Here is a 17,120-nt window from a genome sequence, read left to right on the forward strand (position 1 = left end):
AAAAATTAGAAGATTTTAGAACTCCATCTTTTGGTTAAACTTGTGCAAGTGTGGTTTATGTGTTTGTGTGTGTGTGTGTGTGTGTGTGTGTGTGTGTGTGTGTGTGTGTGTGTGTGTGTAGGTTGAATCGTGAGGAGGGAGACGGCGCCTGGTGTCCTGCAGCGCTGCCATCAGTCAGTCAGTACCTCGAGGTTTGTGTCTGAAGCGTGCTCAGTCATGTCCGGGTACCTGCATTTGTTATGTGGCGAAGTTCTACTCCATAAGTAAGAAGGTGTCGTGCATGCAGGAGAAAGTGGCGCTGCACAGTCAGTGTAACATGAGAACGGGTGAAAAGATCACAGTGGATCAGAATCTGAGGTTTCAGAGTGTAACACAATATTTAAGTGCTTTGCAAAGCAGCTAAATTCAGTACATTCTGATTTAAAGGTGAAGTCTGTGTGTGGTCTACAAAGTTATTCTTTGGATAAATCTAGAAGCTCATGTGTTACCCAGAGAAGGCTGTTATTACAAACTGGCATATAAACCTAAATCTGTGTATAACAGCTGACTTGTGGGACGAGTGGAAGACAAAGAAATACTTACCTTCAGAACTGAGCGATCTTTTAATAAAGTTGGTGGTATCGATACTGCGCCACATGTGTGAATGCTGCAGTGTGAAGCTGTAGGTATTTAAATATCAAAGGAGAGAATCTGAGTCACAGTCATCTGTGGACATCAAAGACTGTATGGAAAATCCTCAGTTTCACATGATATTTATGCGATTCAGACATTCTTACACTTCACATCTGTTTAAGTCGCTTTAATATCTGTATATTGACATACGTTTAATATGTTAAAATGAGGAAAGTAATTAAAAAATCTAAAACCTGAAAATAATTTTGTGATGTTGCAGAGGTTTTTGTGTGCACACTGTTGAGTAAAGGCACACAGAGCATCTTTAGTTTTTACAGTTTTCTTTATGGGCCGATTTCTGTAGAAATGCAACAAAAATCCTGAGACGCTGCAAACACTCAGCTCACGATAAAAACCAACTTTGAAGCCTGTTATAGATCTCTGACTTAAATGCATCTCGTATTTGGAAGCTGCATGCCTCTTGACATTAAAATTGCAGGATTAACAACCAGATGTGTGGACGGCTTGCCTCTATACTTTTGGGGTGAACCATTTTCCCACGTTAATGATACAATATTATCTTTAAATGCAGCCTTTAGTTTTTAGGTTACTCGCATGTTACAAGATTTGACCGAAAGCCTTTTGCTGGAATTTTCTTTTTAGGTGGATCTCGGCAGACTCACCTTTCTGACGGTTATTGGTACTCAGGGACGATATATCAGGAACTCTGGGAATGAGTTTGCCCGAGAGTATCGCGTAAACTACAGCAGGGACGGCAAGCTGTGGAAGTCCTGGAGGAATCGGCAGGGGAACGAGGTGAGTGACCCAAATATCTTACAAAAAGGACTTAATGAGAGGAGAGAGGAAACAGACTGAAAAATGGGACATGAGAAGGGTCTGAGCCGAAGGAAGAATAGGAGGAAATACGTGAGGACTGATGGAGGGAAGACTGGAGAAAGAGGAAGAAAAAAAGAAACGAACAGGATTTTTTTCCTCTCGTTTTTCACTCTAAGCTGCTTCTGGTCATTCATATTCATATCAGAGGAAATTACATTTACACGCCAGCTTCCTGTTGGCATTCGAGATCCCCGCAGCTACGCAACACTGTTAGAACAATTTAAAACACCAGAATCATGTTTTTGATCTGAGGCTCCTCCCTCACATTCACATGGGGAACTTCCCAGAGTCTGTGCAGATTTCTGGTTATTTTGTGCCCAGCAGCACAAAGATTCACATTCCAAATTTCTCAGGGTGCTTTTTTTCACTTTAGGAAATGAAGCCCGGAAACATCCGCTGAGGAGTAACTGATGCATGCCGTCAGCAGAAACTCTCAAGCTTGTCTTCTTTGCTTTGAATGTTCGGCTGCTTATTTCTACACGTGCAGTTGTGCAGGGGCACTGTGTGAGAGAAGTGAATATTAAAAAATATATATATTATTTTCTTGAGAACATAAATTTGGCATCATCCTCACCGTCCTTTTGCATCTATTTGTGATTATTTTTGTGGTTTTTGTCACTTTGTTCGATAATTCTGCTCATTTAGGGTGTGTTTGCGTTTTGTATTTGTTTAGCATAGCTTTTCTTGTCTTTTTAAAGAGATTTTCCTGCATCATTATAATAATGTTGGTCCAGGATCTACATTGCAACTGACCAATCAGCTTTCAGTTTGCACTGGCCAAGAAGTTAGTTAATTATTTTAAAAGTATCACTAGCAAACTTACATGAGCAAACTAAATTTGGCTAACAGAAGCTAACTTGATAATATTTTTATTCGATTGTATAGATTAATAAAGAAAACAGAGCGTTTCTTATAAACATAGCCTTTTTTTTCTTTTTTACCCCATAATACAAAGCTGTGACATCACAACAATGTGACTGGTCACTTTCAATGTTGATCCTGGACACACATTGTTATGATGATGCAGAAAAAACACCAACACAGGGATATCAGATGCACCAATCGTTGGTCGCTGCCCCTCCCTGATCTTGATTTTGTCGGTGGTCTCTATTGCCAAGCGCTGCTCATAGCAGGTTGTTTGCTCACTGGGGCTCTCTCTCTAATATTGCAGCATATTTAACTCCCTATTGTCAGGCACAAATTTTCCTCTAGACACCATCACAGTGGATTTTAATCAAGCAATCAAAATGTGACTGAAATGCACACCTTCTGGTCTAAATCAAGGGATTTAACAAAAGTAACACAAAACCTATAAAAGTGGCTAGATAGCAACATTTCTATCTCTTTAATTAGCCCATTCTCACTCCCAATGCCTAATATACCGACGATTTGTCAAATCCTGAGGTGTTCCATGGGAATGTGAAAGGTGACCTTCTGCGTTCCTATGCTACGCGCTGGATTGTGGATGAAATCGAATAGAATGAAGCTCCCACGGTAAGACATGTTCCAGCCGTGTATTCCAGCCCTAACCCTAACCTTATCCCTAATCGTAACCGACACCTTAATCGTGTTAAATAGTGTTTTCCAAAGCAATTTAAGTAAAATAAACGTACATGTGTGGATTCGTTCCAACGGTTCTCATTTTCCGAACTCGTAATATAGCGTTAGGTGGCTGAAATCGTAATATACCGACTATTTGTCACCTAGCATAAAATGTTACACTTTGGGAGTGGGAACGTGTTGCTTTAATAGCTTTATTGTTTGTTTGTTTTTCAGCCTAAAAAAAATCCCTCCTTCACTTGCACCAATGTCTCTTTGGGAGGTCCAATGCACACCTTCCAAACACAAGTTCAGCACTTGGAATCAACTCCAGATCTCTTGTCTGGTTCATTTGTCACTGAATAATGAGGGCACAGGCCTCACCTGGTCAGGACACTGTTTGTCAAGCAATTCTCTGAAAATCAATGGACTGTATAAAGATGGCTATAAAGTCAAAACATGTCACATGACAACTTGTAACAACACTATTAACCTACTGATTGAACAGATGTTCCAGGGGTTTAATCTTTCTGTACTCCTGGTGTGATGGTCTTCTTTGTATCCCTGATATCTGTGTACAGATTATTGAGGGAAACAAAGACGCCTACACCTCTGTCATAAAGGACCTCCGCCCTCCGATAGTCACCCGCTACGTCCGGCTGCTCCCCGTGACCAGACTGTCCACCACCGTCTGCATGAGAGTGGAGCTGTACGGCTGTTCATGGGACGGTAGGACACATAAACACACAGTTTCCTTGTTAATGTGCGTTTTCGTCAGCTCAACTGCCATTAGAGACTGTTTACGCTTCCTCAGAGACAAGTAAACCTCTTCATGTCAACATAAAAGCTTTTAATGTCCATAAACAACTGTTTTTCATCCACAAGCAACACTTTTATTTAACAAACACTGCTGTTTATCAGATCCTTATATCGAGCAAAAACAGGAATTTGAATGATGTGAGTGCGATCCTCACACTGTTGTCATGAAGGTTGAAAGTTTGCTGTTCTGAGTGCAGCTGTGGGATCTTATTGTGGTGAGATAACAGTGAAATGGGATGAATTGCACCTTTAACTTTCCACTCCTCCTGGTTTCAGATGGGCTGATATCCTACAGCGCTCCAGAGGGTCAGCGGATGCAACCGCCGGGTTATCCCATCGCCAACCTCAATGACTCCACATATGATGGAGTACACGAAAGGGGGTGGGTCTCTCTTTGCTGCACTCGTACATACATCACATATCAGCGTTTCCTGTTTACTGACTGCTTTGTCATCCGATAGGAAGCTTTTCGGCGGCCTGGGTCAGCTGACGGACGGCGTGATCGGCCAAGATGACTTCACACGGACCCACGAGTACAGCGTGTGGCCTGGCTATGACTACCTGGGCTGGAAAAACGACTCGCTGGAATACGTGGAGATGGAGTTCGTGTTCGACAGGCAGAGAAACTTCACCTCGATGAAGGTTTTTCATTTTTGCTTCCTCTACCTCATCAGTACTATGAACTCACCACAAACTTTGTCATAGCAGTAGTGGTTGACAGCACTTTTACATGTGCTTTTGCAATTACCAGACTTACTCAGAGCCTAGAAATTGCCTCTGGTTCAGATCCAGTGTCGGGTTTCTCTAGTTTGCTCGGCACCATGTCAGCGTCAGCCTAGGCTGATGGCAGGGGACATGTTTAAACATCTTTGTGAGGACAGTAAATTGCATGCTACTATACTTGTGGGGGCCAGCAGTCACTTATGGGGACAAAATGCCCGTCCCCACGAGTTTGAAGGCATTTTGGAGATTCAAAATGTGGTTTTAGTGTCAGTGTTACAATTAGGTTATGGTTAGGTTTAGGCTCAGGGTTAGGCATTCATTTTTGATGGTTAAGCTTAGGGTAAGGGTATGGTTAGGCTAGGGAAAGCATTATGTCAATGAGATGTCCTCACTAACATATGAAAACGTGTGTGTGTGTGTGTGTGTGTGTGTGTGTGTGTGTGTGTGTGTGTGTGTGTGTGTGTGTGTGTGTGTGTGTGTGTGTGTGTGTGTGTGTGTGTGTGTGTAAAAACGTACAAAGTAACTTAACTTTGTACGTTTTCAGGAGCATGCACAGTATTGTCACATAATAAAAGAGATTGAAAAGTATTTTCTGCCTACCTTTATATCTGGTCAAGCTTTTTAACCAGTTGCTTACAGCTCTCCTTCATCACTGTGTAACTGATTTAACTGCAAACTTACTTTCCATCCAGCATTTGCTCTTCCTGTAATATGGAGCGCAGTCAGCAAGTGCTCCAGCAATGTTCAGTGGAGTCATGTGTTTACTTTTAAGTCACGCATCAGCAGCTGCTAGCATCTCCTCCTACTGTGCCATCATTGCCACTTTGTCTGAGTCCATTATAAATGAGCTTTAGATCCCCGTGGAACTCCCTCACGCTTTACAAACAATAGCAGATGTTCTGCTACTTACTCTTACTTTCATTCTCCATCCAGGTCCACAGCAACAACATGTTCTCCCGCGATGTGAAGATCTTCTCCTCGGTCTCCTGTTGGTTTAAGCCCCACTTTGTATGGGAGGCGGAGCCTGTGGAGTTCAGGACGGTGCTGGATGACCGGAATCCGAGTGCTCGCTACGTCACCGTGGATCTGAACCACCGCACTGCCAAATCCCTCCGCTGCCACTTTTACTTTGCTGACGTCTGGATGATGTTTAGCGAGATTTCCTTTCAGTCAGGTAACAAACACGCACGTGCAAACAAAAGTGCAGAACAGTAAAAGAAGGAAAAATAAGTGACTTCCTGTTTTTTGTTTTTCAGTGGATACCATATTCCTGACCCAAATGACATCTCCTCTACCCACTAAGGACACCATCACAACACCTGCACAGAAGACAGGTGTGACAATTAATTGTTTCACGTTTTAAAGTCGCCACTTCAAAACTGCGACTGATAGAGGGCGCTGTTTTGTCAGTTTGTGCTCAGGTCATTTTTTTTTCCTTTTTCTTAATTTTTGAGGACATATATCTTTTTTAGCATTTCTGTCATACTTAGTGGAGCTACCACTAACAAATGTATTTGCAGAAACAAATGATAAAATCTTTGGTATATGGTATTCTAACCTGTCTTCTCAGCCGCTGCTCCATCAGCTAGTGCCACACCAGATGATGGGAAAACACCCATCCTTATTGGCTGCCTGGTAACCATCATCCTTTTGTTGGTCATCATCATCTTCCTCATCCTATGGTGTCAGTACGTCTGCAAGGTATTAGAGAAGGTGAGGATACAAATAAATGAATTACCTTTGTTTTTCTGAGTGGAAGTGGGGGTTTCTTAATAAAGTACCTTTATTTTGTTAACTTCCTGTCATGTCCGTTGGTGTTAAACATGCTGTAATCACTTAATCGCTTTAGGTTTTAAAAAAATGTTCCTGTAAACAGCTGCATTCTCTGCTGAAATGCAAACCATTTCCTAATAGATGTCCACCAGGAGGTCCCTGGTTCCATTTTATGGTCTTTAAGTCACCTCACACATTTGTTTTGATTTTTCAAAAAGAGGTTAAAAGCTGCAGTTTAGATCCCAAACTCACGTGGGAGATGGGAGGCATTTCTTTTTCTTTTTAGGAAATAAGATTATAGCTTATGTTTGTGGCTAAATCAGGACTATTAAGCATTAAATCAGATTAAAGAACGAATAAGAATGAACTGACTGACTCTTTACAGGCATCTGTGACCCCATGTTTTTTCTTTCTTCCATCCTAATCTAGGGTCCACGTCGGATTCTTGATGAGGAGGTGACGGTCCGGCTGTCGTCCTGCAGTGACACCATCATTTTACAGACTCCACCTGTGCCCCCGCGCTCTGGACGCGCCCCGACTGGTACTCTTCTTTTACTTGTATCGTTTAAAACATGCCTTTGTTTGCCATTATTATTCATGCAGAAAGAATTGGTGAAAGTTAAGGTGTTAAATTTCGTGTTTGTAGGAGAGATATTCTTATCCTTGACTGATTCCTGCTGTTTTCCTCAGGTCCTGTGAACACTGACCCTCACTATGAGAGAATTTTCCTGTTGGACCCTCAGTACCAGAACCCAGCGGTGCTGAGAAACAAACTTCCAGAGCTGTCACAGAGCGCAGAGGCATCTGGTAAACACCTTCAACGATGAAGTCGATGCAGGCGTTCATTTAAGAATTAGTGAAAAAGACACAAGTTGAGAAATAGCAGAAAGTCCTTTGAACGCTGCGTCATGATGTTTGTCTTTGAGTGACCGCTTCATAACCGTGTGTTTAGGCTTGTAGTAGGAATTTGTGTTAAGAATCATTGATGCCTCAGAGATGTTCCAGATCTATCCAATATGACATGATTAATCACAGCTGTAGAGGAAAAAAGGTCGAAAGCCTTTCAATAAGAGAGTCTGCTGCCTCCTGGTGGCGATGTCAGTAATTTCAAACAAACTCTACAAACTTCAAGCATCCATCAAAGTTCTGATCTTCTGTCACTCATTAACAGCTCCTCAACCTGTTTCTCTCCTGTTTATTTACTTCAGAACGTGTTAAATAAGCTCTTTTTTTTCTCCTTTTTCTCTCTATTTAAGTTTCCCGGATGAAGTTGAACATGCATGCTCATTCATACTTATTCTGCAGTGCTTCTCTCCTTTTTCTCTCGGCTCTCTACGCCTCTTTTCCAAGTTTCCTCTTCTTCCAGCTCTCCTCCTTGGTAATCCTCTCTATGACCTCCTCCTGCTGACTTCCTGTCATATGACATCAGGATGGCTTCGTGGTAAGAGTTGAAAGGTGTGACTTCATGCAGTTAATCAGATCACAAGTGAAATCATAAGTGAAATCAAGTGAAGTTTGGAATTTTATTTTATTTTTATTTTTCAATTCTTTTCCTTCTATGAATCATCTTATGACCTCTCATGACCTACTGGAGGGGACCTAACCCTGAGAGGTTGGGATATCCTGGATTGAAAAAACTTCTGTAAAAAACAAATTCAAACTAGTAAAACTTCAGTCAGCAATTAGAATAATGGTACTAGTAAAATGATAAAGATGTACTGCTTTTACTTTAGATAGAAAACTAGAAATTACCAGTAATTTAATGTTTTTACTATAATCTTGTGCTGTTGGTACTTTTCAGTAAGCTTCACTTCATTTTTTATTTATATTAGACATTAATTAAACAAGCGCTTGTCTTTCCAACAGCATGTGGAGGTGGCTATGCTGAGCCAGACATCACCCAGTGCACGCCGCACCAGTGTTTCCATAGCAATGCGCCACACTACGCTGAGACGGACATCGTGCGGCTGCAGGGCGTCACTGGCAGCAACATGTACGCCGTCCCCGCCCTCACCGTGGACTCTCTCACCAGGAAGGACATCTCTGCTGCCGAGTTTCCTCGGCAACAGCTGATCTTCAGGGAGAAGCTGGGGGAGGGGCAGTTTGGCGAGGTGAGCTTGTGGGAGGTTTCGTGGGCTTCAAAGTTATCCTGGAAAAATCTTATTTCATCCCTATTTCATCTTCTTCCCTGGCAGGTCCACCTGTGTGAGGCGGAGGGACTCCCAGAATTTCTTGGGGAAGGCTCGCCCCTCCCTGACCGAGACGGTCACTCTGTGCTTGTGGCTGTTAAACAGCTGAGGGCCGACGCTACCAGCCAAGCCAGGTACTCTTTATGAGTGTGTATATGAATCGCGACAATGTCAAACTATATAAATTTGGAGCTGAGGTGGTTAAAGGTTCATCCCCTGGAGAGCATATATTGGTTAAAATCAGTGTATTCATTGCTTTAATGTGTTCATATGATGAGAATGTTTCACTATTTATACACTAAAAACAAAAATATAGTCCATAACTAGTCAAATGAATAACGTGCAGGACCGAAAGCTCCAAACTGCATTTCCTGGTTGACTATTTTTTGCAGAGAAAGCCCTCCTACCTACAAATGCAGACCATGTTATTTGAAGTGAGAGCAGTACTTGACTCCGTAGATGAGAATATATTAGGATAAACTGGTGTAAGAGCTTTAAGGGATGTGCAGGATCTATCTGTGCATCAGGCTTCGCTGTAACACTGAGAAATACATACCTGTAGTTGGTTCCTTTGAGTTGAAGAACAGATCTGGAAATGCTTCCTCTCCTTTATCTGTCCGTCGATCAGGAACGACTTCCTGAAGGAAATAAAGATTATGTCTCGTCTGAATGACCCCAACATCATCCGACTGCTGTGTGTGTGTGTGTCGTCCGACCCACTGTGCATGGTTACTGAGTACATGGAGAACGGAGACCTCAACATGTTCCTGTCGCAGCGGGAGATCGAGAGCACTCTTACACATGCCAACAACATCCCTTCAGTCAGGTTAACCATGCACACAGTTCGCACAGGTCATACATGAAAACAATCGAGCGTCAGGTTTCTAAACTATCTTGTTAGTGCACTTTTGATTCTCACCACTTTGAATCGCTTTCTGCTTCTCCACTTCAGCCTGTCTGACCTCCTCCATATGGCGGTGCAGATCTCGTCGGGGATGAAGTACTTGGCATCTCTGAACTTTGTGCACCGTGACCTGGCCACAAGAAACTGCCTGCTGGACCGCCGCCTCACCATCAAGATTGCCGACTTTGGTATGAGCCGAAACCTGTACAGCAGCGACTACTACCGTATCCAGGGCCGGGCGGTGCTGCCTATACGATGGATGGCCTGGGAGAGCATCTTGCTGGTAAGGTTTGGACGAAGGGAGTTGATTTAAGATACGATCTTTATTTTGCTCCTTTTAAACTTTACACCTCTGTCATGTGTTACTTTTTGGTGGAAGTTCTGCGGTTATTCTGCTGCTGCATTCAAAATCTTCAGATACTTGAATGAATGTTACCCTGATGATACTTTCCTCTGTATTAGAGAGCTGAGAGCTGCTGTCATATGAGATAAGCTGATACGTTTTCACAGGATTCTGTCTGTAAGCACTAATCATGATTCAGTAGCTTGAAGAACCATCTTTAAAGTCATACAGCATTTTTTTGCTGTATGACTTTATTAGTCTAATATAATTGTGGAGGAATTTTAGCCCACTGTTGTAGTTCTTAGGTCTTTTTTTTCCAAACTGGGAAAACATCTGCTGGTAAATAGGTGGTCAGATATTATTGTATGTTTTTCACATGTTCGTACAGGATATTGTATTTGTTTTAAATGTTATGCACTTGTGTGGTACATGTATTTTGACTTTTGTTGCTATGATGCCAGGTCTCTCTTGGAAATGAGATTTTTAATCTCAATGAGATTTTTTACCTGGATAAATAAAGGACTAATAAATAATAATAATGATGATACTAATAGTAAAAAAATTGCTGATTATGCTACTTAGCCTATTTTAACCCCCAATACTTCACACATACTACCAGCCAAGCCAGACTCTATGCAATGCTATAAATAGTCTTTTTCAAATGACTGGTAGTCTATAAATGTCTTTAATATTCAAAAGAAGAAGAGCTAAAAGTTCCAGAAGTTTATATAGGCTTGTAATTGTATTCAAACCCTGCGGACATTTGCCTAGATCAGTTCAGCGACTTATAAAAAACATGTACATTCCCCTCACATCTTCCTTTTTAAAAATCAACAGCTGAAAGCAGTAAAACAGTTTTCCACAAAACAAATAACAAACTCTTTACAGTTGCTTGTCTTTAAAATTGCTAGATGCATAAATGCAAATGCAAAATGTTTCACTAAAGGAAGTTTAGCTAAGAGTTCTTCAAAAGCTTCCTGCCCTCCAGAGGAAGCACCAGTAGCGGTTTGCACACTAAAACAATGGAACCTTTTTTTTGCTGCAGTGTTTTCTTTCAATAACTTTCCTGTTCTGCATTATGAATGTGGTTGCATAAGTTTAATGTCTTTTGCAGCTGTAAAGTTAAGCGAAAAAACAATGGATCCAAGCGGACCCAAACCAGGTCTAAAGCAGAAGCTTTTACGTTTTTATCGTATCGTATTTTTTTTGTAAGTCTCACAAAGCATCGCAATCAACATTTCATCAGCAGCTGTCTTCAGAGAGTCACTGAAAATAAGACAAAGTATTTTAAAGTTGGAGTGTTAAACTTTCAGATGTGATTTTTCTCCTCAGGGTAAATTCACCACAGCCAGTGACGTGTGGGCCTTTGGAGTCACCCTGTGGGAGATCTTCACTCTGTGTAAGGAGCAGCCCTACAGCCTGCTGTCTGATGAACAGGTCATAGAGAACACTGGCGAGTTCTTCAGGAACCAGGGCAGACAGGTGAGGCGAAACACAGGACAGAGTCACAGATTATTACCTTCTGTCACTGGATTAAATCATTTTGCCCACCTGAGAGTAAAACTGCAAACATTTAATTTAATTGCAACTGGATCCAAGACAGCTCATAGCAGTCTTTACAAACCTGGAAATCAGGACCCTTGTAAGTGCCTGCAGGATAAATTTGAGGGGCTACTAAACCTAAACCAACATTTGTCTTTTTTAACAAATCACTGGACTCTGTCATCACTCTTAATTCTCCCGTGTCCCTCACTAGATCTTCCTCTATGCCCCTCCACTCTGCCCACCTTCTCTCTTTGAGCTGATGATGCGTTGCTGGAGTCGCGATATCCCTGACCGACCCACCTTCGAGGGACTTTACCAAGCCCTGAAGCCCCACGTCAACCAGTGAGTCAAGGCTGCTGGGATCTGCTGGTTGGGATTTCCGTGGCGGTGGGACTCTTATAAGAAGACAGACTGACACAAAAGCACAGAGGACTGGAATTACAGTGCAGAGGGATTGTTGGTTTGCTTCACGGCACTAGCGACTCCCTTTTCTGAAAGACCAGGTGATGATGGAGGGAGACGTGACTAGTCAGCTCAGAGGAGAAAATATGGCAAGCTTCAGACCTTTTGGTCCATAGTGAACAAACCATTGGCAGTTTCATAGCTTCTTCTGTTTTTTTACAGCCGCTTTACCCCAAGCCTTTTGACTTGTTTGTGCCAAAAGTTGCCTTAAACCATTTGTTTCCTTCTCTTTGACTTTTAGAGATTACAAAAAACTGGATAGTCCTTGTAGTTTCTCCTTTCCCTGTGGGTTTTTATTATTATTATCATTATTATTATTATTATTGTTATTATTATTATTGTAAAGCACTGTGTCTGTGTCTCTCAGTTATTCATGTTCATATATTAATCCACACTGGAGCTAGGGCTATAGGGTCAGATTTTAGTGTAGGATTTTATTTTTTAGATTTATTCTATTTTAAAATTTTGTTGTTTTGTGGAGTTTCACAATCGTTGGTCTTTTTTTTTTGTGGATATGAATGTTGGTCAGCTGAGGTTCACGTCGCGGTGCCAAGAAGCTGAAGAAACCTGTGTGGCTCACAGACTGAAAATCAGTCGGTGGGTATCTGTGGGAAATTCTGAAAAAAAAGAACTTAAAGCCACATGAGAAAAAAACTGAATCATGCCACTTTTGTTCCCTAAGAGACAAAAAAAATGTTGAAATGCAGTTTTAAAATAAAAACAGAATTGTAAGCATCTTTGTGAAGATGGGCATGATGGTCAAAATTTATTTTGATTTTATTCAAAGTGCTTTGCATATGTAGCAAAATCGGTACCAGAGGGAAAGGTCATGGATGCCTGACCCTCAGATGCTGGTCACAGGGAGATTAACCAAGTGTCGAATACCAAGGTGTCATTTAACCTGTCGGTGTTTGTCTTTGGGGACCTGCAAAATATACATTTTGTGGATAAAAAAATCAAAAAGCATATCTGATTTAAACGTGGGCACCACGTGGTCAGAGTTTAGTGCACACCAGCATGCAAAACATTAAAAAAGCAGGATTTTCACTCAGCACTTGGTTTGTCCTCTCAAAATGAAATTCAGGTTCATTGGTCACACACGTCAGTGACACACAAATGCAAATCTGATAGTTATGAGCCCTGCTTAGGCAGCCCATCTCTGTGGGGAGATTTAAAACAGGTATCCTTTTTGATTTTTGATGGGCATTGTGGAACTTTATGAATGCACCTTGCATATCTCCTTATTTGAACTCACAAAGCTGAAGGTGTTAAGCTCTTCTCTGGCTTCATGTAGTCGGTTTTATTCACAGAAATAAACTGCAGTAATACTTACTGCATTGCTGCACATGTAGATGTCTCACCATTTGATATGTCTAGTCTTCTGTAGTCTGAATTTGCTAGGATTTGAACTCCAGACAAGGCATTTTGTCTTGACTTAATGTACCATCTACATTTGGGGCTGTGAGTTCCCAAACTACTGCGTTACAACAAGGTTCACTGATGAGTGAAAGCTGATAGACTGTGGGCAAATGGAGGCCTTACACCAAGGCTGGATTTCCAACTAGGCAAAGCAGGAAACTGGGAAAAAGCCATTTGTCTGTCACCACTGGTTGTAGCTAAAAAATGTTTTAAGTGCTTCCAACACTGAGCAGGTATTTAACCGAAGAGCGCCCTGCAATCATAGTTCATTTTCTGACCCTGTGTAGTGGAATAACCCTGTGGCAGATTGTACCATTTTAGTTTAGTTTGTCCGTAGCGGAGCCTGTTCCTGAAGTTATATTTAATCAAATGTAGGTGTAAAGACTAATGTTTCAGCTCAGAGGATCTGATTACACGGTTCATATTCAAAGGCACGCTGGTCAGGAGATCAGTGTTAGCTATCAGTGTATGTTTTACATGGGGGCCACTTAACAGGTTCATGCATCAGAGAAGTCACTGCATCCAATCACTGCAGCACCTTTACTGAAAAAAACCATAAAGATTTTTATGTTTAAAAAGCAATGCATTCATTCTGACTTTGTTTTGCATAGCATTCAGATGAGTCTTGTTTACAGAACTAATGCTGGATCGATGCAGACTGTAGACTGGATTTATTGTTCTTCTGTCAGGATGTCTTAGGAGTAATAAACTTTTAACAAAAAAACCCCAAAACAATAAATGTTTCATGTCCAAATGTTTCACGATGATTTCAGCTTCAGCCAAAACTGACAAACGATACGAGCGTTGGAATTTTCATGATTCTGTCTCATCTTCAAAGTGTTGGCATTAACTTTAATCCAAGTATCAGTCCTCACCTTCCTTCTTGCAAGATTAAAAATGTATAACCGATAAGGAAGTTCATGTCGACAGTGCAACGATTTAAGCGAGCAGTTACAGATATAAGGCCATACAGATTCATATAGATAGGTGACCATAGCCAGTGAGTATTTTGCACAACCTGACAAGGGAGGGATGGATCTGACTATGAAACTGAGGGATGGGTCGTAAGGAAGGCCCGTTTGCATAAGCAAAGCATACCCTGCTTTAAGTCCAGTTAACTCTAAATGAACCGTAGTTTACAAAATAAAATTTGTGCTGAATTAGGTCAGACTAGAAACTATTGAATAAGACTATAAACTACCTGGGAAAGTCTTTACTTCACAAATGAAGTTAGCTGAAGAGAGATTCTCATAGACTTCTGTACAATCAGACTTTTTGCCACTAATGGAGTTTCCTCTGGGAAATGGGAGGTTTGAGGTACTTCTGTGTTCTGTGCCTCATTTTTCAGACACAGAGACTCTTTCTGTCTTTTCTACAGTCTGTGGATGGTAGCGGACGGTGCAGCCTTTTGACTAACTAACTCAAGTGATGCTGATAGTGGCTATCATGTTAGTAGTAGCAAGAGCCGCTTTGCCCCCATGCTTCCTGCACCATTCATTTTAACATGACTCAATAAACTTCTGATGTGTCTGTTTTCAGAGTTCTTGTCTAATGTATAAAGGTGGTAAAGCATAATTTAATGTCTTTTTTTTTTTTACTGTTTAGGTCACTCAGTTAATGTCAGTGTGTATTATTTGTATGCAGTACACATTTGCAGTATTTTAAATCCTCCCTGAGAACAAATCGTATAAAATTAAAAATGGCGCGAACGGAGAAAGACCAAACATGTAGATTTTTGAGTACATTTTTCTGTGTTTTGTTGTTGTTGCAGTAGTGTTTTGTTATCTGTACTGTATCTTACATTTCTTTCAGCGTGTTTGTGCGAGTGTTTAAGAGAAAGTGAGATACTGAGTGAGTCTTTTCAACATTCCCTTGAGCACTGGGAGCTAGTTGAGGTTAAAGTGGTTAACTGGATTTGCTCGGTTGTGCCAAATTATGTTAACTAAGCAAAAGAGGGAGTTGGGTTTTGTTGTTGTTGTTGTTGTTTTCAAGGCAAGAGGAAAGATGGACAGAAGGAAACCACTAAACTCAATCTCCCAGAGTCCTTTGCTACAGTGAGCCTGTGTATTTTGTTTTGGTTCCATTTGAGAAATCTTTTAGTTTGATAGTGTACAGTATAATTGGTCTATAATATCTCAGTGTGTGAATGCAGATTAGGTGTGGTAATTTTTATTAATAATTAATTGTCTATCTGAATTTATAGCTATTTCTGTTTGTTTTCCCTTTTTTTTTTTTTTACACAGGAATTCAGCATTTATGGACATTTTTCTGAACAAGATGTTCTGTTTTGTTTCCCTGTTGTGTTCACAGTAATTTCTCATCCACACTGTTTAATCTTTGCTCCCATCTTCAGTATGTTTCAGACACATATTGTACATAGGCTAGTAGCTGTTTATATTAATATATAGGGAGGAGGAAGCTTGGTGTTCTCTGGTCCCAAGTGGTTTTCACTCTGTACTTTATCTCACTTTGGTTTGTTTTCCTATAATAAACAGTAAATGTGTCAAAGATGGGGTTTTTTCTTTTGTCTTTGTTTGTTTGTTTGTTTGTTTGTTTGTTTGTTTGTTTGTTTGTTTGTTTGTTTTTTTCATGAGTAGAGAAAACACTGCAAATTGAAATCTAAGCTTTTCAACAGTTGACGTTACAGTTTTCAGTCTAGACCACATCGATGTTCTGTACAGCAGGGGGCAGCAGAGAGATTTAAAACACACACGTATACAGGACAGCCTATATGTGGAAATGAGTCCTAGAGAAGCTTTGTTGTTCTGAAGGAACACTGAAGGCCTGATTTCTGCACATTTTTATGCCTTTTGTTTCAGGTTTGAATGTTCTGTGAGGATTTACGCCTTTTTGGTTTTTTTTCCAAGAAAAATAAAGGTTAGCAGGGATCCAACACAATAACAGGGTCCGTGGTGGGCAGGAACTTTTTTGTGAATTAAGGCACTGGTAATAAAACGTAACAGCCAATGATTAAAAATGACAAATTTCAGGCTCTTTAAGCTCTACTTTGGTCTCAACCTCCTCGGGAAAATATGTCTAGAGTAACCGTGGGTTTACCAAACTATGTGGGTTACATTATTAAGCCAAGATTGTTGCATCACTCGCTCCCTGTTCAATGTAGAATTGAATTAAATCCTTCTCTTCATAAACAAGGTCTTGAATAATCAGGCCTCATCTTGTCTTAAAGACCTTAAGTACTGCATTACTGGGATATTTAAAAGTAGAATGGGAGCTTTCATGCCTCTCATTTGTGGCACTAACTCTCAGTTTGGATTCGGGAGACAAACACCCTCTTTCATAATGTGTTAAAGGTTTTCAGTTGGCTGGACTGCAGGCAGGCCAGTTTAGTACCTGGACTCTTCTACTACTTCTTCTACTATAGGTGCTGTGTGCGGTTTAGTATTGTCATGTTTAAATATGCAAGGACTTCCCTGGAATAAGACATCATCTGGATGGAAACATGTGTTGCTCTAAATCTTGTATATACCTTTCAGCATTGTTGATGCCTTTTAATGTGTGCAAACCACCAGTATAGGCACTAATGCAACCTCATACCATCAGAAATCAAACAGCTTTCCCATTTGGATTTCTCTGACTACAGAAGAGCTTTTCCACTTTGCCTCAGTCCATTTTAATGAGCTTTAATGAGCCACCGTTTCTGTTTTCAGATATTGCTTCTTCTTTGCCTGATAGCACTTAAATCTGGATTTTAGGACTGGAACAGGGAATTGTGTTCACAGACTCACAGACGATGATTTGTGGAAGTTTTCCTGAGCATGCAGTGATTTCCATGACAGATGCATCCCTGTTTTCAATGCAGTGCCCCCTGCAGTTCTAAAGATTACAAACATCCAATACTGAGTTTTGGCCTTGTCTCTAGCACACAGATTTCTCC

At 40.9% G+C, this 17,120-nt stretch overlaps 1 protein-coding gene across 2 annotated transcripts in view; it reads left to right on the plus strand.

Annotated features, from left to right (window-relative positions):
* Window positions 1-15,733, plus strand: part of ddr2l (discoidin domain receptor family, member 2, like) — a 38,121-nt gene extending 22,388 nt beyond the window's left edge. Inside the window, exons 4-20 of one of the 2 annotated variants that reach the window (XM_086315339.1) lie at window positions 122-191; window positions 1,276-1,428; window positions 3,630-3,777; window positions 4,144-4,249; window positions 4,329-4,509; window positions 5,524-5,764; window positions 5,847-5,924; window positions 6,161-6,303; window positions 6,793-6,904; window positions 7,054-7,170; window positions 7,730-7,804; window positions 8,230-8,474; window positions 8,559-8,686; window positions 9,181-9,378; window positions 9,505-9,739; window positions 11,132-11,281; window positions 11,556-15,733. In XM_086315339.1, coding sequence (XP_086171465.1) covers window positions 122-191; window positions 1,276-1,428; window positions 3,630-3,777; window positions 4,144-4,249; window positions 4,329-4,509; window positions 5,524-5,764; window positions 5,847-5,924; window positions 6,161-6,303; window positions 6,793-6,904; window positions 7,054-7,170; window positions 7,730-7,804; window positions 8,230-8,474; window positions 8,559-8,686; window positions 9,181-9,378; window positions 9,505-9,739; window positions 11,132-11,281; window positions 11,556-11,690 — 2,515 coding nt within the window. In that variant the 3' untranslated portion in view covers window positions 11,691-15,733. The remainder of the gene's footprint in view (window positions 1-121; window positions 192-1,275; window positions 1,429-3,629; window positions 3,778-4,143; window positions 4,250-4,328; window positions 4,510-5,523; window positions 5,765-5,846; window positions 5,925-6,160; window positions 6,304-6,792; window positions 6,905-7,053; window positions 7,171-7,729; window positions 7,805-8,229; window positions 8,475-8,558; window positions 8,687-9,180; window positions 9,379-9,504; window positions 9,740-11,131; window positions 11,282-11,555) is intronic. The other variant, XM_086315340.1, reaches the window with a different exon arrangement.
* Window positions 15,734-17,120: the final 1,387 nt, after the last annotated feature.

This window comes from Aulonocara sp. 'chitande type north' Nkhata Bay, linkage group LG12 (assembly GCF_057382095.1).
Source record: "Aulonocara sp. 'chitande type north' Nkhata Bay isolate Kocher_YH1m ecotype deep benthic linkage group LG12, A_spYH_male_GT1.1, whole genome shotgun sequence".
In the NCBI taxonomy this organism is placed as follows: Eukaryota; Metazoa; Chordata; class Actinopteri; order Cichliformes; family Cichlidae; genus Aulonocara; species Aulonocara sp. 'chitande type north' Nkhata Bay.